Below are 27622 nucleotides of genomic sequence, written 5' to 3' on the forward strand. Positions count from 1 at the left end.
CAACCCAGGGCTCAAACCCAAGTCTCCTGCGTTGCAGGCTGATTCTTTACCAGCCGAGCCACAGGCAAAGCCCAAGAATACTGAAGTGGGTAGCCTATCCCTTCTCCAGGGGATCTTCCCGACCCAGGGGTCGAACTGGGGTCTCCTGCATTGCAGGCGAATTCTTTACCAACTGAGCTATGAGGGAAGCTTTGTTGGAAACCATATCCTTAATAAAGTTTGTAAAAAGAAAGTTATATATAAGTATAGAAAGGAATGATTATTTTATGCTTTATATACTTTATAGCATAATGGCTAACATCTTTTTTTAATATTTTGTATTTATCAAATAAAACATTTTTGGTGAATTATATTGAATACTGTAATTATATATATTCCATGTTTATATTATAACGTGATGTGAACTTCCGTCAGTCCTGCCTTCTGAAAATATTTCATCTCCAAAATACAAATTCAATACATTTTAAAAATTAAGTTCACTCACATGTCATGATTGTTCAGGTGACATTATTATTTTATGAATGAAGGGAAGTGATTCAGTGGTACAAGCTCCTCAAAATAAGTCTTGCCTTTTGTGATGCCAGTCCAGTCCTTCAGGAAATACTTTGCCAGATTTATGGTTCTCTGGTTCTTCTCCATCCTTTATGGGGCAACAGAGTGTTGAATAACTATTATATTATCCCCCATCCCCTGTAAAATATATTGAAACAGAGAGGAAATGTTAGCCAAAACCTATTTTGTAGTTTGTGACCCAGTAAAAAAGGCCATAGATCAAGGATATGATGATTCATTCTGGGTAATTTTGAAAACAAAAGCTCACTTTATAAGTTTGAATGCTATCCTCCCACAGTGATTTCCAACCCCCTTGTGAAAAGGACAGAAGAAGTTCAGGAAGAAACTTTTCTCTCCAGGAATTCATTCATCATGTTCATACTGACATGCAGAGTTCCAGCATGTATTGATAGCATCAGTTTTTATTTTCTTTTATGCTTCCCATTGTTTCTTAATCTCCAGAACATCCTCACAGTCAGTAAATACAGTACTCATAAAATTTATGATTTCTGAAATTATTTCAATAATGGCAGTATGGCAGTTCCCATTCTAAAGGTACTGTACTGCAAAAGTTTAAAGATCTGAAAGCTCTAGACTCAGTATGTCACATCTGCATTGATTTATAGTCTTTCTTGTATTTCTTATTGATATTTTATGTGAGTGCTTTTTTTCTAAGTTATTCAAGAAAAGTAAATCTAACAATGTTATTTTTTTTAGTGAAGTAATCCCTCAATGTCTATTTTGTGCAAGCAGAGTCTATTTTTAAAATAATTCCCTCTTAATTTGTTGTTTTATTTTGATTGAGGTAGCAGAACAGATAAGTATGCATAACTTACTTTGCTTGAACTTTTTTTTTTCATTGTACAAGTGTCAGCATTTCTAATATATTTGGCCTAGAATTTTCTTTAGTGGATCATTCAAATGGAAGGTTGTTGCTGTTCAGACACCAAGTCGTGTCTGACTCTTTGCCACCCCATGAACTGCAGCACACCAGACTCCCCTGTCCTTCACTATCTCCTGGAGTTTGCTCAGATTCATGTCCACTGAGTCAGTGATACCACCTAACCATCTTATTCTCTGCCACCTCCTTCTGCTTTTGCCTTCAATCTTTCCCAACATCAGGGCCTTTTCCATTGTATTGCCAGAGTACTGGAGATTCAGCTTCAGCATCAGTCCTTCCAATGAATATTCATGATTGATTTCCTTTAGGATTGACTGGTTTAGAAGAAATTAAAGAATTCTGTTTCTAACAAATGCATGGCATTTGCCTGTTAAGACCAGAACATATGCACTTTTGCCAATATCTCATCTTTTGTCAGATGGGGTTAGTACTTTGGATAGTGACATATTTCCCAGGAAGCAAAGATTGAGGGAATGACTTGAACATCTCAAGAGACCGGAGTTCTTCACCTCTTGTTCCATTGATTCCTTCAGTAGCAGACTGTAGATCCATTCAGAAGAGTTTTTCCTGCAGTGAACCTGATAGAAACATGCATCTGTCACCTGCACTCCAGTGCTGCCTTCTCCAGTGCCACACAGGATATGCTTTGAGAGCAGGAATAAACCCCAAAACCTTTCATGTATTCCATTTTTCATTTTATCCTCACATTGCTTTATTCCTTCCCGTGAATTTTTGCTGGAAACATCCTAATGATGAGACACACAAGTAATAAATTATTTCATATTTGTTTGAGATTATATACCATAAATCCCCCCCCCCTTCGTTTTTGGCCACACCACACAGAATGCAGGATCTTGGTTCCCCCACCAGGGACCAAACAATGGCAGTGCAGATTCTTTACCACTGGATTGCCAGGGAAGTCCTAATACCATCCTCTTGAATGAGAGAATATTATATAAATAGTATTTTGCTGAACTAATTATAGTATTGATGGTGTTCATAGATACTAGAGATTTTTAAGTTAAAAGTATATTAAAATTGTTATATTATGTTGATTAAAGAAATTCAATGTAATAATAATACAAAATAATATGACAAAATTGAATATTATAGTCATTTTGCAAAAAAGAAAAATGCAACTCATAGTTGTTTCCTACTTCTCCATTTTTGGTGTTATCTTCCACTTTTATGATGTCTCCACTGGGACCATATATCCAATTTTACCTTAAGGATACATTGTGTGGCATCAGTAATAAAAAGCTATTATCAATCTGAGAGGAGATATACTAGAAATTTAGTAACCTGTGAAGAATTTTCAGTTTTGTATAGGTGTCAAAAGTATAATTGAGGTTATTGTATTTAAGCAGTTCTTATTATTTGAGCTTTCTATCATGAAAGGAATATGCAGTCCTTTTTTTGATGTGCCGTGAAATATGAACTCTAATGTGACATTTGTCCTTTAACTGCTAAACCATCACTATTAGCACAGGAATTCATGAGTTGAAGGGCTTGATCTTGGTTACTGGTCACATCCCGGCGTCTATACCCAGCACGGAGTGTATTGAGTGCATTGATTTTCATGTACTATACAATTACATACATTTGTGTGGTACACTATAAATTTCAAAAGATTTTTGATTATCTCATTTGATTCTTAACAACAATTTTCTGAAAAAAAAAAGGAGAGATTTTTTTTTTCCCGATGAATAAAATTGCAGTTCAAGTGGATTATGGAAGACCTAGTTTTTAGGAGGATGTCAGAGTCATAATAGTTCATTGTTTTTTGTTTGTTTTTACAGAAACCGCTCACTGAGCTTTATTTTGTGTGTGTGTTTAATTTTTATTGGAGTTGCTTAACAATGTTATGTTAGTTTCTACTGTACAGCAAAGTGAATCAGATATATATATATATACCCCCTCTCTTTTTTGGATTTCCTTCCCATTTGGGTCACCACAGAGCACTGAGTAGGGTTCCCTGAGCTGTACAGTAGGTTTTTGTCATTGGTTTTTTATATAACTAATCCTGAGCATTCAATAAATTCTTCACCTGTTATCCTTTTGGTACTTCAGAAGGTTTTTTTCATTTATAGCCAAAGTCATCTTTCCTAACTCAGATTTTCTTGTCCATAGAACAAATTGGCCAGGAGATGTTGGAAAACCTCAGTCACGACAGAGAAAAGATACAGAGAGCACGTGAAAGGGTAAGTAGAAATGGGATAATCTTTTCACACATTCAGTAAAAGAAAAAAACATAAGCCAAAAAAATATGTAAAAGGTCTTGGGCAGATGCATAGACTATAGCAATTACATTGATGAAAGATCCCCTGGAGAAGGGACTGGCAGCCCACTCCAGTATTCTTGCCTGGAGAATTCCATGGACAGAGGAGCTTAGCAGGCTTTGGTCCATGGAGTTGCAAAGAGTCAGATACCACTGAGCCACTTTCACTTTCAAGCGCGTGTAGAAAATGGCGACGGTGAAGGAGGGTGTAGAGCCTGGGGTAGGGGGTGGGGAAGTGTGTGATGCAGAAAGATTAAGCTGACTGTATGCCTCCATAGCAGAATTCCCCCAGGTAGATATTTTATTTAGTGCTGTAGCTAAGAAGAGGCTTCCCTGATGGCTCAGCTAGTAAAGAATCCTCCTGCAATGCAGAAGACACAGGAGACTCCGGTTTAATTCCTAGGTGGGTAAGATCCCCTGGAGGGAGAAAATGGCAAGTCATTCCAGTATTCTTCCCTGAAAAATTCCATGGGCAGAGGAGCCTGACTAGGGCTACAGTCCAAAGAGTCACAAAGAGTTGGACACGACTGAGCGTCTAAGCACACATGCACATAGCTAAGAAGATCATTGATGGAGATTTTGGAGTATGTCAGCAGGTCTTTCAGAGTGAAAGTAAACATATGAATCTCATCTTCCCTCAGCTCGTTTTGTTTCAGTTTTTATTCCCTAGGACTGTGTGCATTCTTAAGGTAGAGATATTGATTTATGACCAGATATCTATCAAACTTTGTCAGCCTGTGAGACATTTGCTTTTATATCCAGTTCAAGTATCCAGTTTAAATCTCCTGGGATTATCTATTACATGTAATTTTCTAAATCCAAGAATTTTTTGAGATTGTGTAGGCATCAGAAATGTATTTTACAGTATGTAACCTTTTTTTAATGAATTGGATTTTCCATCATGAAAGAAAACCATTGCCTGCTAGTGCACTTTAAAAATAATCTAATTGCCTTAAGTTTCATTTTATTCTGTGTTAATGCTGCTTTTCTCCTCCTAGCTTCGGGAAACAGATGCTAACTTGGGGAAGAGCTCCAGGGTTCTGACAGGGATGTTGCGAAGGTAAGAGTCAGGTAGGGTCTTCCTTTCTCTCTCTTCCTTTTTTTACAGTGTATTTTTCATCTCGTTGCAACCAGGCATTTTCCAGACATGCAAGCTTCTGCTCTTAGTACCTGTGTCAAGACCCTTTTGAAATGACAGAGCACTGGTATTAACTCTTGTTTAGACAGGGACACACATACTCTGAGTAACTGGGATTAGAAGATTTGAGCTCGGGGGATTACCTCAAGCTATGGAAAAAATTAGGGTTGGACATGAAGTATTTTCTCATAGCCTGAGGAAGACGCCATGGCAGCAACAGACTGATTTTATTTTCTATTTTGATAGCCTTCTTGCTGTTAATGGAATGATAGCCTTTGGTTTCAGGAGCATACTTAGTATTAGCTTTGCCCTCTGTTGCCTTATTTAGATTTCTTTTTAAAGCAACCCTGTTTGGGGAAACATTGCTATTTTATGTATACTTGAAAATGATTTTTGAAGCCTGAAGAATATCAGAATAATCTGAATTTACTCATGTGCAAGCAAACAAATGTTTATGTTTTATATGTGTAACGAGCCCTTGACTGATAGAAGATACTTGGGAGAGTATGTGAAAATGAATGAATGAATGTGGGTAACAGTCTAGATTCTATATTTCTGGAAAGGAGTGAGAAATGTTTTCATTGTTCTGAAAATTGGAGTCACTTTTGATTTAGGTGTATTCAGCATGAAATTATTACATTCAAAATCTACCAAATAAGAGTATCTTCTAGCATAATCTTCAGTTTGGAACTGTGGATAAAAATGTAAATGCAGAATGTTGAGAATCACCTTGGAATAGCTGACTTGGAATTTTAAAGAAGAGAATCTTGTTTATCACTGATGCTTTAGTGGCAGCTATTTGAATTTAAGTAAGGTTTTCTCTAATCACATGTCCATAGATAATATGTTGTGTCCAAGCATACTGCTAAAAGTATGTTTGCTGAGTGTGAGATTAATTGCATAAGAATCAACCAAAGATATGTCCGCTTAGTCTTCTATTGGCCAGTGTGGTCAATGTAATTTCTCTGTCAGGCTGATCAGGAGCAAGGTAAGTTCCTGGGGCACTTCTAACCCACATTAACACAACTCCACACACCCGTCCTTTTCCTCCACCCACAGTCTCAATTCACCATAAACCACCAAATTCTCTGATTGAAGGTGATACGTAAACGACCTGGAAAAATGCAAAATCCACAGAGAAGTGGTGATTGAAAGGAATGCTTCAATGCCTATAAACAATAAAAAAGGGAAAAATTCTCTATTGCTTCCCTGGGAGGGCCCCTGCGATGTGAGCTGTAACGAATATTCTGCATATGTCTCCATTTTGTCAAATCTCATTAAAGAGTCCTCCCGCTTTATGTCAATTGAGCTGTCCAGAAATCATTCATCATTTTTAGTGTAAAAAAAAAAATCATGTGGTTATTTAAACAATATCATATTAATGTTAAAGTTCAGCTGTCATTTAATGGTATGGCTTAATCAGATGTAGCATTTAGGAAAACTAGTTTATCCGGGCTCTACATAGCTTTCAGGTTGGCAGATTCAAATCAGGATTTATGGGTTTCTAAACCAATGTATTTCTATCCACGTTTCTGCTTGATGTACCTCACCCTTTTGTGCAGGACACTGCAGACAGTTATTTCAACAAATAAAGCATCTCCTCATATTATGTTTGAATAAATTTGCAAGTCATTTAGAGAGGGTGAAGCACAAACAACTTCTGTAACCTTTGACTGGGCTTTCTTTAGAAAAATCATACTAACAGGGTTACTTCATAAGCCCACAGAAGAAAATTACTCTGCTGAAATCTACTTGGGGTTCTCTTTGTACACAAACTCAGTCAATCACTGACTCATCTCCTTTTGGACTCTGTCTAGAGTGTGAACAGAAATAAAAATCCCCAGATGGACATCACCTTGCTATGTCTGAGCCAAGGAAACTCTAAAGTCCACCTGTGCACATTGGTGACTGTGGTTTTCACCAAGCACACCTGGGATCCTGTTATCAGCCAAGGCACGCAGTTGCTTTTAGTCAATGCTGTAACCTAACTGGAGCTTCCCAGTTGGCTCAATAGTAAAGAACCTGCCTGCCAGTGCAGGAGACGTAGGAGACATGGGTTCGAACCATGGGTCAGGAAGATCCCCTGGAGTAGGAAATGGCAACCAGCTCCAGTATTCTTGCCTGGAAAATCCCATGGACAGAGGAGCTTGATGGGCTACAGTCCATGGGGTTGCAAAGAATCGGACAGGACTGAGCAACTGAGCACGCCCACACAAACTGAGTCCTCAGGAACTAAATGCAGATGCTAGTTTTGGTTTAGTTTCTAATTACTCTCCCCCTTGATATACAATTTATATATTTTGGACTTGGGAAAGGGAAAAACATTTACCAACTTCTTCATTGTTTTTTATTATTTCCCTGGAAAAGCAGTCTCTAGAGAAGTGGGACGAGAATATATGTTTCTAATAGGAAATCTTCTGTTGACTTCTCTGATTTTGCTTTTCTGCTGTATCCCTCCTATTCAAATGGCATTTCCCAGCCCTGGTGAGGTCTTATTTCAGAAAGAGAAGTCACAGTCTCTTACCAAAACTACACAGCTGCATTGTGTGTCCACAGTTGCTTCTGATTTAAGAAGAGTTACAATATTGAACAATGTGCTCATCTTATGTATAAATGTATACCAGAAATGAAGGTCATTGTCCAGGGCAGGGGCTTACCGGCATATAACATTCTACAGTATACCAGACCGCCAACTCAGTGCTCAAAAGTCTGAGCAGACTCTGGGAGATCCTGAAGGGACAGGGAAGCCTGGCATGCCGCAGTCCATGGGGTTGTGAAGAGTCGGACAGACTGAGCAACTGAACAACAAAAATACCAAACCAAGGAGTTTTTTTATCTAAAAGAAAGATTGCTGATTGTTTTTAAATTTTTTTTAAGTTTGTTTTTTGTCAGATGAACAGAAATGGCATATCATGGTTCCTCATTTGAGTCACTTTGCTAATATTGATTAGTCTATTGTGAGGACAGGTGAAACCACTGTTTAATCAATGCCAAAGTTTGTATATAAATCCACCTCATTTTCTGTAAGAGTGATCAAAGGTAGATAGGGAAATAAAAATGAGTAAGTGGCAGTGACTACCATTTAATCTTTTATTAACTTCAAATGAGGTTTAAAAAAAATACATCTCCTCCCTCTCTCATACCCTCCCTTCCTTCCCTCTTCCTTTCTTTTTTTCTCTTTATTTACTTCTTCACTAAATATTTCATGCCTGAATACAAGGACTTGGGGCTCCTCAAATGAAACCAGTTTGATCCTTGCCTTCAGAGTACTTCAGTTAAGTAGAGAATATGTGCATATAAAGAGATGTAAGAATTCATAAAATTGACTGATTCTCAAGGAAGCTATGGAAGATTCTGTAACTTAATTAATTCTTACTAGTTATTAAAGAAAGTGCAAGGAAAACAAATAACCAATAGAAAATATGTTTTAAATAGCTATACCACAATAAGTTTGAAAAAATAAACAGAAGTTGACTCATGGAATCATAACATAGATTTTGAAAGAAACGTAAGTATGTAGAAAACATTGAGAAGTGGAAAAGTAACTGATTCAACCTAAATAATAAATATTCTTCATGTAACTATGCTATATCACCAAAAGAAAGAAAGCAAAAGGGAAAAAATGGTCCACTCAAAATTGTATTAGTAAAACTTGATATCACAATGCAGATATAACTGATTTCCTGGAAAGTAATTTTTCTTCTGTCTTGACATGAGATGAAGAGCTACCTGGGGACAAACTGTTCATTTCCTGACTCCGTAGACAGAGCTTTAAATAACGTGGTGTTCAGATAATAATGAAAATGGCCATGAAACAAATGACCATTCATGCAGTGACAGGGGTCAAAAAAAAGTGAATTTTTCGTTGACTTCTGCAAAATTAGACTATCATAATTGGCTGTCTGAAAGTGTGTCAAGGAACACTGAGAGGCTTAAATGTTCTCCATATATTTGCATGTGTGTGCATGTTTGTTATATATGTTTTCCTAGATATTTGACTGGAAGGTCTTATTAGATCAAATAGTACCAGCAGCCAGTGAAAATGAAAATAGACATTTTCAAGATTTTCAGCCAGAAAACAAAGCACATCATGATTCTGTTTTTTTTGCCTCTGAATAGTGAATAATTTATCAGTAATTGTATGTTTATTTCTAAAACTATCTACAGGATTCATTAGAAATGTTTAAGAGTTGTAATTTGAGTTAGGAAGATATATTTTAAGTTTATGTTGGCGCATTGACTGCATATACCTGGGGTTGCAAAGAGTCGAACATGACTGAGCCGCTAAGCACATATGCTGGCAAAAGGCTTATAAAAGGAAATGACATATCTAACATTTTGTAAAGTACCTTTTTATGTATGATATCTTAATATCAAATAATTTTCTCTCTTGCACACTACCAATCTTTGCCACTAGTATTTACACACACATATATACAACATCAGAATGTTTCCTTGAAAAAGTGAATTCTATTTATCCTTCCATCATGTATGTAGTAACTTTCTTGAGTATGTAGGTATTGAAAGGTATCTTGTAACTAATCTATTTAAACAAAGCAGGTGGGATTAAATGCAGTTGAGATAGTTATCATTATACATTTTTAATTGCAATATAATTGATTTATTATATTAGTTAAAGGTGTACTACATAGTGATTCAGTATTTTGTACATTACAAAATGATTATCACAAATATAGTTACCATCTGTTACCAAACAAAATTATTATATTATTGACTGTATTCTCCATGCTGTATATTACATTTATGTGACTTAATTGATTTTATAACTGGAATAACTTAATCCCCTTACTATTTCATATATGTATTTTTGTTAGAACTACTTCTGAGCCCATCTGGGGAATAATTGTCACCTATCATTGTTATCACATTTTACATTTAGACATGGTTTTGTTGCTTTGGTACAATGACAGGTAAAAACATCTGGAAAACTTAAATGTACTGTCAGAATGATTCCTAAGGGTAAATATATCAGAAACACCAATGCAGTTTCTATAAGCAATAGAAATATAGTTTTTTATTAACTAAATTTATTCTTAAAGAAATATGCTAAGACTGAATGTTTTTAATCTTCTTTAAAAATTCATACCCACACCCCATTTTGCCCAGGAAACATTTTGTTGTATTTTAATTATCCTTATTATAATGTCTGAAAATTCAACAGTTAGAGTTTTTAAGTCTTGTGAGAAAAAAATGTCCTTGAGAATTTACTCTCAATTTTTATACACTGAAAAAGCCTTACATTTATATTTTCCACTTTTTCTGGTTTTTGCTTTTCTCTCTTTATGTCATTTCATTTCTTTCTTGGCCTGTTTTTAGTAGTGATGAACATGGGCCCTGACCTGAAATTAGTATAGCAAAATCTTAACCTCTAAGATATTCTTCAGCTTTTAATCAAGTGCTTATTCTTTCAGAACAAAATGATTCAGATTGCTGCAGATTCTTTAGACTTAACAGATTTAAGTTCCATGCTTAGAATAATGCTACAAAGAGAAAAAAAAAATTTTTTTTAATCTTAGTCACTTTTTGTGTGAGTAAGTTTATTACCATACACTTGACTCATTGCTCTCATCCTCTGACCCCTTCAAGGCTGACATGGGTGATGTTTTTACCAAACTAAAGAACAGCTTTGGATTTCTTTATATATATATATATATATATCTTTAATAACATTCTTGTAGCTTTAAACATAGAATTTGGTCCTGTGTTAGACATTTGAATACAGCATCTATCAATGATAACTGTACCAGCTGCTTTAGGCATATGTCTGACCCTAACCATACTTTACACAAATCATATTTCATTCTTAAAAACCCTGTGAAGGAAGCATCATATCTCCATTTTACAGATGAGAATAACAACGCTTAGTGAAGTAGACTATCCATAGTCACATACAGAATGAGAATGTGAACTTAGCTCTCTCTTTTGAATGCACTACACAAAAGGTTCTTAGAGCCAGTTTTCACTAATTAGTAGTGAAAGTGAAAAGTGAAAGTGAGGTCCCTCAGTTGTGTCCGACTCTTTGCAACCCCATGGACTGTGGCCTACCAGGCTCCTCCGTCCATGGAATTTTCCAGGCCAAGAGTACTGGAGTGGGTTACCATTTCCTTCTCTAGGAGATCTTCCTGACCCAGGAATTGAACCCGGGTCTCCCACATTGTAGGCAGACGCTTTACTGTCTGAGCCACCAGGGAAGTGAAAGGAAGACTTAAAACAAACTGGTTTTCATTATCCAGATGGTTACTCTCATCTGCTCTCTGTGTCATGACTCCATTTCTCCTGTAAAATCATTGTGGTAGTAAACAGTTTCCTTAAAATAGTTGATTGTTACAACAAATGGAAAAGGAAATCCTTGGCAATCATATGTCAGTTTTCCACCTTCCCCTCTCACCCCACACTCTACTGGTCTGGAATACTTAGAATTTTAAGAGCCCGTAGCCTACACCACACTGCATCTTTTAATAACAAAAACCACTACTTATGCGCTCGCTGATAGCTTGTAGGTGGCAGTCACTGTTCTAGGCTCTCGCTATACATTATCTTGTTTCATCTTTATGACAACTCTGTAAGGCATTACTCCCATTTTAAGAAATAAGGAACTTTTGTTCAATATTGTCCAGCTCTATAGAAGTGCTCTGCCTCCAGAGCCTGTTTTTCCGACTGTGCTGGACTGTTAACCCTACTATGAAGAATTAGTAGCCTCACAGAGAGTCAGACAACCATTCTGGGTGGTTCTTGACAACAGTCAACAAACCCTTACTAGATCCCACTCTTTCGTACAGACTGAAGGTACTGAATCTGGGCTGTGTAGACACAGAATCTGCTGTGTACCAGTGAAGTCCTTAGTGAGCTTGTTTTTATAGAGTCCTTTAGAATCACTTTATTTAAGCCTAGACTATGTGATATTCTAGGCTTAAATCCTTCTCTCTCACTGGACAGTTGAGGAAGGGGAGCCTCCAGGTTGGTCTCTGACTCTTCATCCCCATGTATGCTCTACTAGATATTATTGGCCAGTTCATCTTCCAAAGTGCAAACCTAGTGCTGTTTACTTTCCTGCTTAGAAACCTCCCAAGTTTCCCCTTTGCCTGCTGACACGTGTCCTCCTCAGTCTTATCCCAGGGTCTTCCAGAGAATGCGTTCTAGTCTTATTTGCTACTACTCCCTCTGGATATACCTTCTGTCCCTACTAAAATGAACTATTTCCCATCTCCGTAGCCCACCTTAGATTTTCATTAGATTTCATTTCATACTTCCACCTGGCATTTTCTCCCTTTGTCACCTGTATTAGTCAGGGATCTGAATGCAAGTGAGAGAAGTCCAGATCTAACTGCCTATACACAAAAGAGGGACATAATTTTTGGGGGGAGGGGCTCCAAAATTTTGGGGGGCTCCAGAATCACTGCAGATGGTGACTGCAGCCATGAAATTAAAAGATGCTTACTCCTTGAAAGAAAAGCTATGACCAACCTAGACAGCATGTTATAAAGCAGAGGTATTACTTTGCCAACCAAGGTCCGTCTAGTCAAAGCTATGGTTTTTCCAGTAGTCATGTATGGATGTGAGAGTTGGACCATAAAGAAAACTTTTATTTTGATGCTTTTGAACTGTAGTGTTGGAGAAGACTCTTGAGAGTCTCTTGGACAGCAAGGAGATCAAACCACTCAACCTTAAAGGAGATCAGTCCTGAATATTCATTGGAAGGACTGATGCTGAAGCTGAAACTCCAATACTTTGGCCACCTGATGCAAAGAACTGACTCATTGGAAAAGACCCTGGTGCTGGGAAAGATTGAAGGCAGGAGGAGAAGGGGACGACAGAGGATGAGATGGTTGGATGGCATCACCAACTCAATGGACATGAGTTTGGGTAAATTCCAGGAGTTGGTGATGACAGGGAAGCCTGGCGTGCTGCAGTTTATGGGGTTGAAAAGAGTTGGACACAATTGAGTGACTAAACTGAACTGAACTGAGTTGTCACATGTCACTAAAGAGTTCAAGGGCAGAAGTGACTACAAACACAGTGGAATCTAAGGGTTCAAGCAATCAAAGGATCATTACAGTCAGGTGTTGCTCTTCCCATCTCTCCTCTCAGCATCCTTGTGTGTGGTTCCATCCTTCATCAGGGCGCCTCCTTGTGGAGACAAGGCTTTTACCACCCCTTTCACTGACATCTGTGGAATCCAGCTATTTTTGTTCCCCCGAAAAGTCATAGGGTGGAATCTTACTGGTTCTGGGTGGCTCTAGTTGTGTAAAATCTCATTAATCTATGATCTGATATTTTAGACCTGGAACCTCATGCAGGGGATGGGCACACAAACTGAGAGCAGTTCCCTCAGAAAAACCCAGAGCTTTTACTAAAAAGGATAATAGATACTAACAACAGGTGTCATCTTCAGAATGTTTCAGCTAAACTTTTGTCTATACTCTGGATCTCAGGTGAAATCCCATTATTTTCATCAAGCCCTGATCAGTTTCCTAGCCAGAAATGATCTCTGCTCTGACTCTTCAGGGTAGTTTTTCCTCTCGCATGGGGTCACAAAATCAGACACGACTTAACGACTAAAAAACAACAAGGCGCTAACATCCTCTACTTCGCTTTGTGTATGTTGTAGTTATTAAGGACCATGGCTTCATTTCCTTGTAGATCTTTTTTACCCCCTCCCTCATCCCCCAAGGGATTTTATATGTTTCCCCAGGATATTGTGCAGCCAACTGAAATGAATAGCAGAGGGTATCCAAATAAAAAAAGAAAACAAAGCCAGGAATCACTTTAGTACCCCCAAAGCATGGAGTTTCAACAAATGCCTGTATAGATACCAGATAGGTAGAAAATGTCCTGCTGCTGCTGCTACTGCTGCTAAGTTGCCTCAGTCATGTCCGACTCTGTGCAGCCCCATAGACGGCAGCCCACGAGGCTCCCCCATCCCTTGGATTCTCCAGGCAAGAACACTGGAGTGGGTTGCCATTTCCTTCTCCAATTCATGAAAGTGAAAAGTGAAAGTGAAGTCGCTGAGCCTTGTCCGACTCTTAGCGACACCATGGACTGCGGCCCACCAGGCTCCTCTGTCCGTGGGATTTTCCAGGCAAGAGTGCTGGAGTGGGGTGCCATTGCCTTCTCTGAGAAAATGTCCTACCTGAAAGCAAAGCAGGAGACACAATCAGAGGGTCCACAGTGTTGGATAAAATGAGACTAGCCTTTAGTTGAGGTCAACCATAGCTTTCCAGGCTGCTGAGACAGGTCCGGATAGACCAGTTTCCGGTGGGAGGCGTCGGGGTGGCAGGGTGAGAAGACAGTTCTTGTGTCAGATCCCTACCTGGAGGAGAATGAGGAGTTTCTATGTAACCAGTTGTCTTCAGGGGTCTCGGTCTAGACTGTAAGCTGCTGGTGGTCAGGACCCCCATTGCATTTACGTGGGGCCATGCTCCCCCGGCCTGGATCTGGGCCTGGTCAATGAATGATCTTTGGAAGAATGGTCAAGAATAGTTTCAAAGTTGACATCTAGGTTCTTGGATGTCATTCAGTTGAAACCCTGCAGGTTTTTATCCATTGCACTTTGGCTACCATATAAACATGTTCTTTCAAAGATAAAATAAGTAACTTCACAATAACAGAATATTTTTGTCCATTATTTAATCACAGTGGAAAAGCATCTTATATTGATATTTTCCTTGGATGTGAGTCACAATTTGACCTAATTCACGAATTACCTTTCTTTTATGATTTTTTCCTTTTATCCCCAGGAAGCATGCCATTCTTTAATGCAATGTAGAATATGAAGAGTGCATGTCACCTTCACCATCAACGCTTTCTTTGAATGCAGCCTTGAGCTGTTAACTGGAAGCAGGAGCCCTGGGCCTTCCTTGTAAACAAGTAATGGAGCCCTCAGCTCGCCGCCCCCCGCCCCTTGTAAATAGCTATTTATTAACATATACCATCACCAAACAACATTTTTCCAATTCCAGGCCCCCACAACATTACACCACTGTCTGCTCCATTGTAAGCTCAGGGAGGCCTTTGGCCATCTGTTTCATTAGACGCCAGAGGCTGTGAACAATATCTGAACTTTCCTGAAGCGAGTGCCCGGGCTTCCCGCTTCACACATCTCCCCCTTCCTCTTCTGCCACTGCTGCCACCGCCACCGCTGCCACCGCCGCCACCATATTTTTTTGTTTGAACGCTCACATTGTAAATTAGTGTATTCACACATCACTTTTAAAAGGCTCGCTGTGTTATAAGATGGGACAAAGCGAGCTCAGTAACAGCCCATGCACAGTGCAGGTGGTCGAGCTAGCTGCTCCCCAGATCAAAAGTCAAACAACTGTGAATCTCTTTTGAAAGTCCAGTTAGGGAGACAAGGCGAGGCTTATCTGCACAAACAAGAACGAGCTATAGATATACATCGCAAATGCAAGAGGACAAAAAGGGGTTTCAGAATCTTGTAGGAGAAGAAAATCTAATGCTGACAATTCTGAGGGCAGCTCTAAAATACGTAGCTCTTTTTTTTTTCTTTCTTTTTCCTTTTTTTTTTTTGTAAAATTAGTCTTTTATTGTGTGGCGATTGTTAATTATTATTTATGCTTTGGTACTATTCCTAAAGTAGCTAAGATTTTTTTTTTAAGCCACCTTGGGGGCAGGAAATAGCTCCTTTTCATGGTTGTATTTTATTTTTCAGCAGCATTTAAGGACAAACTCCTATTTATACCACACAAGCAGTTTTGTCTGTTGTAAACAAAGTAAGTGGCTGGGAATTGTGCTTTCCCAGAAATGTTTTCCAGGGAAGCCATAATAAGAAACAACTGTGTACATCTTGAGATTTTTTTTGTCATCTAGGTATTAAGAAAGAATTGTTTGCATTCATGGGAAAAAAAGAAAAAGAAAGAAAGCATTGTTTATAAAGAAAGATATTCAATATCCAAAAGTGTAATTAAAATATTTTTTAAACTACAAAAGTTGGTCACCTTGCTTGTATTAATTGAGGTAGTTTTCTTTTTCTTCTTTTAAATTATTTCCAACATTTTTTGACAAGATAGTAACTGAAATGACCGGAGGCATTTTCTTTTTTTAACCTCAGCAGCCTACTTAGAAAGTTAGTGGCTTCTTTTGTAAAATTGTGTGAAGGACTTTGAAACTAAAGTCTGACTATCAATCAATGGGGAAAATGCAAAAATGGTAAATTTTATTAAAAAATTTTAAAAAGGGTTAAACAGGTTTGGAATTATGAAAGAATAGCATAGTTTCTTATAGTTTACATAGCCACTCTATTGTCCATATTCTGATATCTTAATGATTTTATGATTAAAAAAAAAACCCTCTCAGCTTTCTAATTCTCAAATCAGTTAAAAGTGTCTCAATCAGCAGAGTCCCCAAGTACTTTCAGAAAAACCATGCTCTTTATCTCAGGGCATAGAGCAGTGGTCCCTATCCTAGGAAGGGTTTCACAGAGTCTCTGAACCACTGGAACTTTCTGAAAATTTTTGTGTATGTGTGTATGCATCATGCTGAGAATTTTCCATAAAATTTTCTGAAGAGTCCCCAGCCAACTCCAAAAAAGTTGAGAAATGAGACATAGTTACAGAACTGTGTACAAATGTCTTAGCTAAATACTACTTACAGGCTTTGATACTCTGGCTTATTTGAAACGTATTGGTCTACAAGAAACACTTATTTTGAATTTCCCACAAAGTTTAACAAGAAACTTTTCAGGGGTGCTTCCTTTGGGAAATCAGACCATTTATCAAAATTAAATCCTGAAGACAATCTTAACAGTTAAAATCTCTATAAGGCCTTATAGTTTGTAAGGCACATTCACGTACATTATCATTTAATGTAAATTTCAGAGGAAGTCTGTGATTTGGCATCTTCATTATTATCCTTGTGTCATAAATAATTGAGCCCTACAAAAGTTGAGTCTTGCCCAAAGTCATTCCATCAAGATGGGGCCGAGTTGGACCAATACCCTAGTATTAGCCTCAGAAACCATGTTCTTAGCAACAACAGCCACAGCAGCATCTTCGTCAACAGCAAATGTTTACACCGTGTTTACTATGTCAAAGGGAATCTGGTGGTTATCAGAGATTCAACAAACTCAGAACTCTACTCCTAGGTACCTTAATATTTTTAAGAAATAACAGTGCATAGTCACTTGTACTTCATGGTCAGTGAGAGATAGAGGCTGTAGGCTGCAACAAGAAGAAGAAATCCTGGTGCCCACAGTCAGTTAAGATTTTATAGAGGAAATGGCAGGTACCCAGCCTAAAAGTTGCTGCCTAATTCTTAACCCACTCATGGTGTACGCTGCTTCCCTTTTTATGGCAGCCTCAAAGTAGTAACTTCCAGTGGCAGAAATTGAATCGAGGGTAGGAAGGATGGTGTTAGAGAGATCTTATTTGTCCACAATTGTGTTGAGGGTATATAGAAAGTTAACAACTTGTAACTGCATCTGCTCATAAAATAAATATGACCCAAATCCTTCTTGAGAATTTAATTGCAGTAGAGTTTAAGATTTTGTTCAAGTAAACAAGAAAGGCTTGAAGTCACCTCAATAGAAAAGATAATTTCATAATTGCAAACAATTATGAAAAATCTTTTCACACATTTACCCCAATTTTAGAAAGATACTAAGAACTTTCATACCCTTGACTAAAATAATGTGTTTATAAAAATCTATGGTCTTCGGAATTATACTACATATTTACTATAGCTTCTATACTTGGGATTCATGAATAGATGTGAAGAATGTTGGTAGAGTACATGGATTATTTTATTGTGATCCATTAATTAGTTGATAAGTATATCACTTTAAAACATTGAATTTTTTTTTCATATATTCCCATGAAATCTTTTTCATCAAATGGGTTTATAGAAATCTAGTTAGTAGCAAACTTGCCCAGCCAATGAAGAAAAGCATTCATTTTCTGTTCTGTATATGTGATCTGAAGCCATAGCCTTTAGGTCTTTTAATCTGTCTGTTCAAGGCCAAGCTATTTATATGGATAATTTTTAAAGCTTCTGTATAAAGAAAACAAGAACATTTTATTTATTCACTGGGGTTTTTATGTGCCTTGAAATTGCATAGATAAAGTATTTTCTGGCTCATGGATCTGGAGGAGATAAAAGGTCTCTTATTTTATAAGGCTTTATGTAAGCTTTTCAAATGTAGAGTTTTCTCATGGCTGGAATTTTTTAAATGAAACATTATTTCACCATTATAATTGGAGTTTAACGTGGGCATCTTTTTCTTTCCCTGAATTGCATGTTAAATTATGTGTTTAAGATCGGTTTTATTGCGTTTTTACCTTCTGGATTTTCAGGAGCTCTCATGTTGGAGAAATGAATTTACCAATCCTCATTTTTAGTATTGGGCAACTATTTAATATGCCTCCGACTGGAACACCCAAAAATCAGATTTAAGAGGCAAAGTGAAAGGTATAACTTGCTTTTGCAGCATATTGGTCAGGAGGATAAAAAATTATTTACCTCCACCCTCCTTAAGAATTTTTTCTGAGACTGATGAACTGAAAAGGAAAAAGAGGTATTTTTGAACTCCGGAGTAACTGGATTCAGACCAGATTCTGGGTGAACATTAGCTGCTGTTAGCTCTGCCATGTCAGGGCCAAGCAACAGCTTTCCCTGGCTGGAGCGTTCCCAAGCTATCACGGCCATCAGACAGGTGGGGAATAAATATTGTAGAATGGTGGGACATTTGAAGAGCAAGCTCCTGATCCCCAGGACTCAATTTGGACCAGCTTCAGTTGGAGCAAACAGGTGTTCCTGGGAGGAGCTGTCCTCAGGTGGCTGAGCGGGTGCCATTCTTTCACACACATGAAAAGTTCCCTTTCCCTCTGCCCGCAGGAAAATTAGAATTAACTACAGCTTTTTCTTTTGAAATGGAAAAAGAGAAATAAAAAGATGGCACCAGGTTTTGGCTCTGACTGGATTTCCATGGAGCATGTAATCTATGATGAATGATGAGAATTCTAGAAGCAAAGCATCCTTGCAGTTTTCAACACTGGAGATGCTGTAAAAACTGAATGAATGCAAAGAATCTGTTTACGCATGGCTGTACCTGTCTCTAAGACTATTCTAAGGAATAGTCTTTCCTTCTGTTATTCCTTTGTTCATTCACCAGTTATTTCATGAGCTCTTGCGATTTTCTCAACACTAAGCTAAGTGCTAGGCATAGAGTATAAGACAAAAACAAAAGGCCCTATCCTCCAGGGACTTAGCCTAAATTGTAGTTGTAGTAATTGGTTTGAACATGAAAGTGAACCTGGGAGTCTTGGGGAAACTGGACTGAAAGTAGGTGCTGGCATCAGAAGGATTTCCTTTTCTGTAGTGCCATCACACTGAGGGTATGACTATCGTTTCATGTGAGGGGTTGTTCTAAGTCAATTTTTTAGTATAAAACATAAAATAGATATATTAAAGAAATCTTTTAAAAGAAAAGAAATTGTTTTAATCCTTCTTCCTTAAAACAAGCTACTCTGTTGATACAGGTATTTCCCTTTATTCTTTCAGTCATGATCCATGTATGATGTTAGATTGCTCCTCTGACTTAATATTGTATCATAAATGTGTTGCTAAAATACCACATCTTCATAATTATACTTCTCCTAATTAAAAACTTTTTCTAGTGAAAGATTTAAAAAACCTTTTATTTTGTAAAAAAATAATAATAATAATAAGTATCAAGAAACAGGGAGAAAGTAATCCATAGTCACACTAGTGACAGTTATCAACTATTAAAGTTTTGGCATAGATCATTCCAGTAGTTTTCTCTGTGAATACTAATTCTATTACTGGTTCTATGAAATCTCTTCTTTACCTCATCCATTGCTTCATCTGTTACCCTTTTATCTTTTTTAAACCTCACAGGTTTGACTTTACAGTTATCTGCCCTTCATTTTATAAAGGCTGTACTCCTGCTGTTTCATTGAAGAAACCAAACAGTTTTCAAAAACCTGTGTAGGTTTCTTCAGCACACAGTTTTCAGAATTGCACTTTCCCTCTGACACTTTAGGATGTCATATTCTTTCCCTTGTTCTATAGGATCTTTTTTTCCATCATCTTCATGTTGTTGCACATTTTTATTTGGTTTGGTTAGTTTTTAAATCCTCTCCTTGGGTCTGCAAATGGATGGCAATGTTATGTGATCAATTCTGTCGAGAGAGAGTCCTCCATCTCCAGACTGTCTTCACGGGAATGAAACGGGACTTCTTCCTTCCCCTACTTCTTGACTCTGGCATGAAAAGTGTCCAGCCCTTGGCTGTACACCTGTTATCTCCTTCCCATCTTTACCCTCTACCACTGCCTGCAAACACACTTTACTTACAAAGACCATGCTTCCCAGGGTTCACCATACCTTGCTTGTCACTACCCAGTATTGATTTATTGTTTACCTAGGAACTGTAGTTTCTTATTGGCTATAGAAAAGAAAGAAGGTGAGGAGTGTGGAAAAGGAGGCATGCCCACAGTAGTTCACATGTCTCCTACGTGGCAGCATCCACCATAAGAAAGACAGATGCCTGGTTTCTCGTTGTAACAGAATTCACATTTTTTTTTACCTAGCAGCAGACCTCGTGGGAGGTGGACTACTGCTTACATTTTTCAGCCCAATTCATTTTTTGCAGCAGTAGAAAATCCTTGCAGGTTCTGGCAACTTGTGGTGACGGTTTAGGTGTCATAAATTATCATCATTTTTTTTTTCATTACAGTTTAATGGGCACTTTGATAGGTACAGCATCCAGAGCCATCAAGCAGGTGCCATTTTAAACCAGAAACCATGGATGATCTTTAAAATCACCCTAAATAAGAGGACCATGCAAACCATTTCTGTAGCTCAACCCTTGGGCCTGTATGCTTGGGTGGTCTTGTTTTAACTGTTACTGTTTAATTATTGATGACTTACTGACATAAGGCATGGAAGCCTTAGGGGGAATGAAATCCCATGAGCCATTTTCCTTAGATGAATCTTCTTTGAGGTTTAAGTGTCCCTCTAAGTAATATAGTGAGGCTGGATTTAGGGGGTCATTCCAAATACTGCCTGGTAAAGCCAGCTGTGGCATCTGTATTCATCGGTGGAGTCTGCTGATACATCTGGAAAAAGAGGCATGTCTGCCCCGTGCTTCATCATGACAGCTCATGTAGGCCAGGCATCCTCACAGCATTCTGTACTTCCCATTTCTCTTCTCTCTCTCTCCAAGGAAAAAGTCTAATCCCCAGCAATAAAAATGACTTACCTTTAGGAATTGATTTCCCCTCTTAATGCTCCTATCCTGGAAGCTTTTATTAAGAAAATGGTAAATCACTCCATGGGCTTCCCTGTTGGCTCAGCGATAAAGGATCCACTTGCTGTTGCAGGAGATAGCAGTTCTATCCCTGGGTCAGGAAGATCCCCTGGAGAAGGAAATGGCAACCCACTCCAGTATTCTTGCCTGGGAAATCCCATGGACAGAGAAGCCCAGTGGGCTACAGTCCATGGGGTTACAAAGAGTTAAGACATGACTTAGCAACTGAGCAACAATTTACTCCACACTTTGCAAGTTCCTTTGCAAGGAACTTTGCTGAGTTTGTAGGGATGGAGAATGGCTCTTGCCCTTAGAAAATTCACATCCTAACCAAAGAGGGCTGAGGAGTGTAGAGGAAACACGACTTCCAGATGGATGCTGAGCAGAAACCCCGTATGCAGTTCTGAGTGGAGATCATTGCCAACTTGGAGGAATTAGGATGAGTTTCATGGATGGCAGGGCATTCATAATGGCCCTTGAAGGAACGGTGAGATTTACCCAGGCAAAGTTAAGAGATTCCAGACTAAGAAAACAAACAAAGAGAGAAGTAGCATCTTGCAAGGCAGACATGGCAGATAATGCAGATCAGCTTTGTTGTCAATTCTGTGATTTTTGCCTTTTGTTTTCTGGGGCTCTTGTTTTAACAATTAGTAGGTCACCTTTCAGCACGCTTGTACAGAAGTGTCATCTCCCTCCCAGCCCACCCTGCCCCCACCACACCCTGGGAGATAAAAGCTTGACTGATAAGAGGCCTGAAAATCCAGACTCCATTTGTTCTCCTCATTATTATTCTCTTATTGAGCACCTATTATGTCCTCTGGGCAGCATGAGCCTTAAAAGATCAAATTCTTTCATTGTTTTTATGTAGTGCATTGCTGTTTAATTTTTGCAAGTTCTGATTTCCTCTTGAACATCACGGGTTTCATGGGGTTTCTCTAAGCATTCTGAAAGGTGTTACAAGTGCTGGTGATTATGGGTGTAGGCAGGATAGACTTCCACCAGAAGGTGGGATTTTTCATACTGTGCCGTCGAAAGTACCATCCAGAGCCAGTGCTCAGAACAGCTCCTTTAGAGCTTGTCCTCTTAATCATTAGGCTTTGCTGTCTCTTCAGTGTTGTGTGAGCTTCCTATAACCTGTTGTCTCAGCTCTGCTGCCTGTGACATAATCTGAGAATAGGCTGGTCTGGGGGCGGAGGGGAGCTAGAACCTGGAGGATTTTAGGAGGCCACAGATCAGAGAGGCTGGGTGGCCTGGATTCAAATCTCACAACATTGAGTGAAACTGGCCTGGGCCTACTACTATCTCTGCGCCCCCCGCCCCCTCTTTTCTTTTCCTGGCAGCCATTTTGCTTTAATAGGACTTGAAATTTTTAACCTAGTTTTGCTTTGGGGGAAAAAATGTATTAACCATGTGGCTTGTCAAGACATCACTTTCTAAAAATTTCTTGATTGAAAGTTCGCTCTCAGCACTGGGGTTCTTTCTAGGTGCACATCTGCCTTGTTAATCAAGTTCTCTGGATTTTAGTATTTCCACTGACAAATGGAAACGCTTAGCAGACAGGCTGGGAAGGAGTGGCTGTCCTCTTCAGCGTGACTAAAGCACTGACAAAATACTTGAAGGTACCTGGCAGGGCACTGCAAAATCCCATGGCCTTTCAAATCTGTAAGGAGAAGGAAGTAAGAGCAGTCAACACAAGTGGTAACTGGTCGGTGGGTGACAGGTAAGCACAGTGTCCTGGCCAGGGACCCAGTCTGTGTGCTTTACGATTTGTATTTATTACACAAATAGTGTTGCCAGAGCCAAAGAGAACAGTTTTTAAAAGAAAGTGCTCATAACACACCTACAGTGATCTTTTCTTCATTATTTTTTGTCTTTATTTAAACGTTGGTATTTTCCTTTATGTGACTTTAGTACAATTTTAAGTTCTGCCTTTTCCTTTAACTTAACATGGTAGCTTACTATACGTAGTGAATTTGGTTTTATAGTTGATCTTTCCTAATCAAGTTATTATGGTGTTGATAGAGGTTCAGGAAAGCCGAGCGGCACGTTGGCATGCGTTAGTTTTCCAGAAAATTGAAGGGCTGACTCTAATGTGGCTCAGGCTTCCACCACCTAATGGTTAAGAGCGCTGAACTTTGATAATTGGGTGCTGAGATCTATTGCTACTGTTCTATGCTGTCCACACGGATCACTTGCATATATTAATTTTAAGGTGTTCCATGATAATATTGGCGATAAAGTAGGTCTGTAAACAAAGCAGGCAGGTCACCATGTGGAGGAGGTAAATATGGTGGATTCTAGAAATAGCCCCATTTCCTGCCCAAGTATTCCCTGACAAACGGACTGAAAGGCAATACTTGAAGTTGGGTTAAGAATTCACGCATTGTCTTTGTCAGCTGTTGGTACTTGATAATTTAATCAGCATCAATCCTGGCACCTGCTCGGTGGGGTGTTAACCAGGTGAAGTTTGCCTCTGCCTTGCACAGAGCACTGAGGGATGGCCTGGAATGCAGGAGGCCAAGAGGAGGGCTGACAGCAAGGGTGGCTTTGGAGCTACCTTATTAGCAGAAGGTGTGAGCTGGGTGCCGTGACAGGAGGTGCTGAACAGCCAGGGGGCAGCATGGGAGCATTTTGCACCTGAGGGAGGAGAAATGGAAGGAGGAAGATGAACGCGAGCTTCCCCATCTTTCCCGAGCCCGGGATGATGGATGACTCGTCATCTTTTGTGTTTCCGCTGGGGCAGCTAAATCGGAATCTCTCTACTGAGACCAGGGGGTGAAAACTGGAACTCTGTGGACCGTAAGCAGCTTGCAGAGTTGCTGTTGTTTTTTTCCCCAGTATGCACGGTTTTGGTTTGTTTTTAAAATTGAAATATCATCTACATATCATAAAATTCACACATTTTAAGTGTAGATTTGATGAATTTTGGTCATGGGATGCAATTAGGTAACCACCACAATACATCTGGACAGAGACCAGTTTTGTATTCAGTTCACTTCCTCCATCCCTGTCCCAAGCAGACCTTGATCTGCTCTCTGCTGTTAGTTTTGCCTTTTCTAGAATTTCACATAAATGGAATTATCCAGCACATGATCATTTGTGTAAGACTTCTTTCAGCAACGTAGAGATCTTGAAATTCATCCGCGTTGTTGTGTGTATTACTATTGCATTCCTTTTAATGGCCGAGTAATATTCCATAGTAGAAATATGCTACAATTTGTTTCTCACTCACCAGTTTATGAGCCTGTAGGTTGCTTCCAGTTCAGAGCAATTATAAATAATGGTGCCCTGAACATTTGTGCACACGTCATTGTTTAGGTTTTCATTTTTGTTGAGTAAATATCTAGGGGTGGGACTGCCAACTCATAAGATATGTATATATTTTAATTTCATAAATTAAAATGGATTTTAATTTGGACCTGCCAAACCGGTTCCAAAGTGGCTGAACGTTTTTGCATTCCCATCGCGATGAGTAGGAGTTCCAGTTGCTCTGCAGAGTTACTCTTAAAACTTTCAAAATAGCTGCCCGCAATTAAAACTGAAAACCTTTTAGAGGAGCACATGGTCTCCAGCACACTCTGGTTCCTGTTTGACGATCTCGATAATTTACATCATCCACCTCTCTCTAAAGATTCATGACCTCTGCTTTAGAAACTCTGAGCAGCACCCTGTCCCATCGTATGCGGCAGGTATCATGGCTGAGAACATATCTGTAGAGGAGGTGAATCTGGATTCTCAGTCTTGCCATTTGTAAACTATCCCTTTGAACAAGTTACTTAACTTCTCTCTGCATGAGTTTCTTCATCTGTAAAATGCAGATACCTCTTTTAATGGTTTGTGGTAAAAATGAAATAATACAGAGCATGTCAAGCACAGGGCCAAGCCCAGAGAAAATGTTCAGTAGATGGTACTTAATTTTTTTTATAAATTGTTGTTTATTTTGTTTACTACACTGTGTCTTCACTGCTGTGTGAGGACTTTCTCTAGTCACAGTGAGCGGGGGCTGCTCTTCTTTGAGATATGTGGGCTTTTCATTGCACTGGTTTCTCTTGCTGTGGGCCACAGGCTCTGGGCTCACGGCTCAGTAGCTGGGGCTTGAAGGCTCCAGAGTTGCAGCTCAGTATTTGCTCTGAAGCATGTAGATCTTCCTGGACCAGGGGTCGAACCTATGTCCCCTGCATTGGCAGGTGAATTCTTAACCACTATGCCATAAGGGAAGTCCCTAGATGATACTTATTAGTACCACGGTCTAGTCCAGTGATGCTTGACTGTACGTGTTTGTATCAGAGGCACCTGTGCAAAATTTTAAAAAGCATGGACACCTGGGTCCCTCCCACAGCTCTCCTCAAGAATCATGATCTTCTGGGCTGAACCTGAGCCTGTGCACTGTTTAAAAGTTGTGTACATAATCAAGTTGAGTAAACCTGGTCTTCAGTCATTGGTTGCCTGAGAAGGCAGTAACAAGAAGCACAGCATTCTAAACTCTGTTCTGTCACCAACTAGCTGTGTGATCTTGGGCAAATCACTGAACCTCTCTGCAGGAGGTTTAGCTAAGATCTGCCTAGCACATTTAGCCTTAAAGAATTATCAGTTTCTTCCTGCTAGATCACAGCTGCAGTTGGAGACAGATGATTTGATGGTGGTGGAGGTCTGTACCTGCTTCTGGAATAATATATCGAAGGCAAATCTCAGACAGAACTCTGCCACACTTAGAAACATGTTTTAGCAAGTAAGCACAGAAAAGGCCCTCCACCTGTCCTGTGGGCCCACCACGCGTCTGTCCTCTGTTCTGACAGGAGGGTGCATTGACAGCCGGCAGCTTACAGGGAAAGTTCCCTCAAGTTTGATGTGAGAATATTCTAGCAATAGGAGTTGGCTAACCTTCTAGTCAAAGTCAGGTGATAGACTCCTCCTTTAAGTGGATGATGTTGTTCTTTTAGTTCTAAGTCATGTCCAACTCTTTGCGACCCCATGGACTGTAGTCCCCCTGGCTTCTCTGTCTGTGGGATTTCCCAGGCAAGAATACTAGAGTGGGTTGCCATTTCCTCCTCCAGGGGATCTTTCCAACCCAGGGATCAAACCCATGTCTCCTACACTGGCAGCAGATTCTTTACCACTGAGCCACCTGGGAAGCCCTTAAGTGGATGGACCAGGAGACTAACCCTGAGTGGACAACTCCAGTCCAGGGGAAATAGGCAACTGGGGTCACTAGAAGCAGATGCCCTTCCCATGCAGGCTGTGCGTGCTGATGGTAATGTTTCTAACCAGTCCACGTAACTTCAATACCATTTCTAATGTCCTCATTAATAATTATTAGTTATGCTGATTGAAAGTATAAGATGAAGATAGGTGCTACACTTCAAGAGCTGCTTCTGGAATATGGTATTTCGTTAGTCTCATAGCTGAACTAAACAGTGTATTCCCATTAGGCCACTTCAGTCACTGAGTGTGGATTAAAACCAATGCACACATATATGTCACACTATATCTATATCTATATCTATATATATCTATATATCTATATCTATATATATCTCTCTATATATATAGATATATATGGAAGTATTTTAAAGTTGGGCTTTCCCTGGTGGCTCAATGGGAAAGAATCTGCCTGCTAATGCAGGAAACGCTGGTTCAATCCCTGGGTTGGAAAGATCCCCTGGAGGAGGAAATGGCAACCCACTCCAGTATTCTTGCCTGGGAGAATCCAATGGACAGAGGAACCTGGCGGGCTACAGACCGTGGAGCCGCACAGAGTTACACATGACTTAGTGACTAAACAACAACACATTTTAAAGTTAATTATGGATAACATGAATTCTCATGTCCCATCCAAGCAGAAGATTCAACAGTTCTGCAAATGTTTGGTCCTAATAGGTACACTGCTTTCCAGCACAACTTGTCATTTTTAAGCCTCCTCTTTCTGGAAACCCCTCTGAATCCCCCAGGCCCCGTTAGTGCCCTTCCCTGACCTGTGTCCTCCTAGAACATAAATTGCCTCACGGCAACTTATTTCAGCCCAGGGAACATACATTAAGGATTCCAAACTTTATAAAGTATCATCATTTTTGACTTACCTACATTCAACAGCATTATTTCCCAAACTTCAGTGATCAGAGTAGTACATCACAATTTTTTTTTTTGTCTTTTCTGTCTAACATCTCCAGTGCTATTTTTCTTTAAATTAGCACACTTCTTTTTTCAACTTAAAATATATTCTTTAGCATTATCCCACAGAGTATGGTTCCCACATGGATTAATGGTTCAAGTGTGTTCGTTATGCATTTTTTTCACATGTTAAAGTAAATGCATAATTAAATGTTTTAAATAAAATGTTGAGTGTTCAAAAATATTTAAAATTAAAAGTGATCCTCTCTGTGTTGACTAACATCAGCTCCCGCCCCTGTGGTGGTCTGCACACTGCACCATGCGACCCCTCACTGTGCTGT

General features: G+C 39.2%; 1 protein-coding gene across 16 annotated transcripts in view; it reads left to right on the plus strand.

Moving 5' to 3' along the window:
- Positions 1-27622, plus strand: part of VTI1A (vesicle transport through interaction with t-SNAREs 1A) — a 381885-nt gene that overhangs the window by 217737 nt on the left and 136526 nt on the right. For 13 of the 16 annotated variants that reach the window (XR_009733831.1, XM_061403476.1, XM_061403473.1 and 10 more), the window contains 2 exons: positions 3584-3654; positions 4730-4791. Coding sequence is in view for 15 of the 16 variants with exons in the window: in XM_061403476.1 (XP_061259460.1) it covers positions 3584-3654; positions 4730-4791 (133 nt within the window). In the remaining variant the exon portion in view is untranslated. Of the gene's footprint in view, positions 1-3583; positions 3655-4729; positions 4803-27622 lie in introns of all 16 variants that reach the window. The other 3 variants (XM_061403479.1, XM_061403486.1, XM_061403488.1) reach the window with 1 other exon arrangement.

The sequence above is a fragment of the Bos javanicus genome, chromosome 26 (genome assembly GCF_032452875.1).
Source record: "Bos javanicus breed banteng chromosome 26, ARS-OSU_banteng_1.0, whole genome shotgun sequence".
NCBI lineage: Eukaryota > Metazoa > Chordata > Mammalia > Artiodactyla > Bovidae > Bos > Bos javanicus.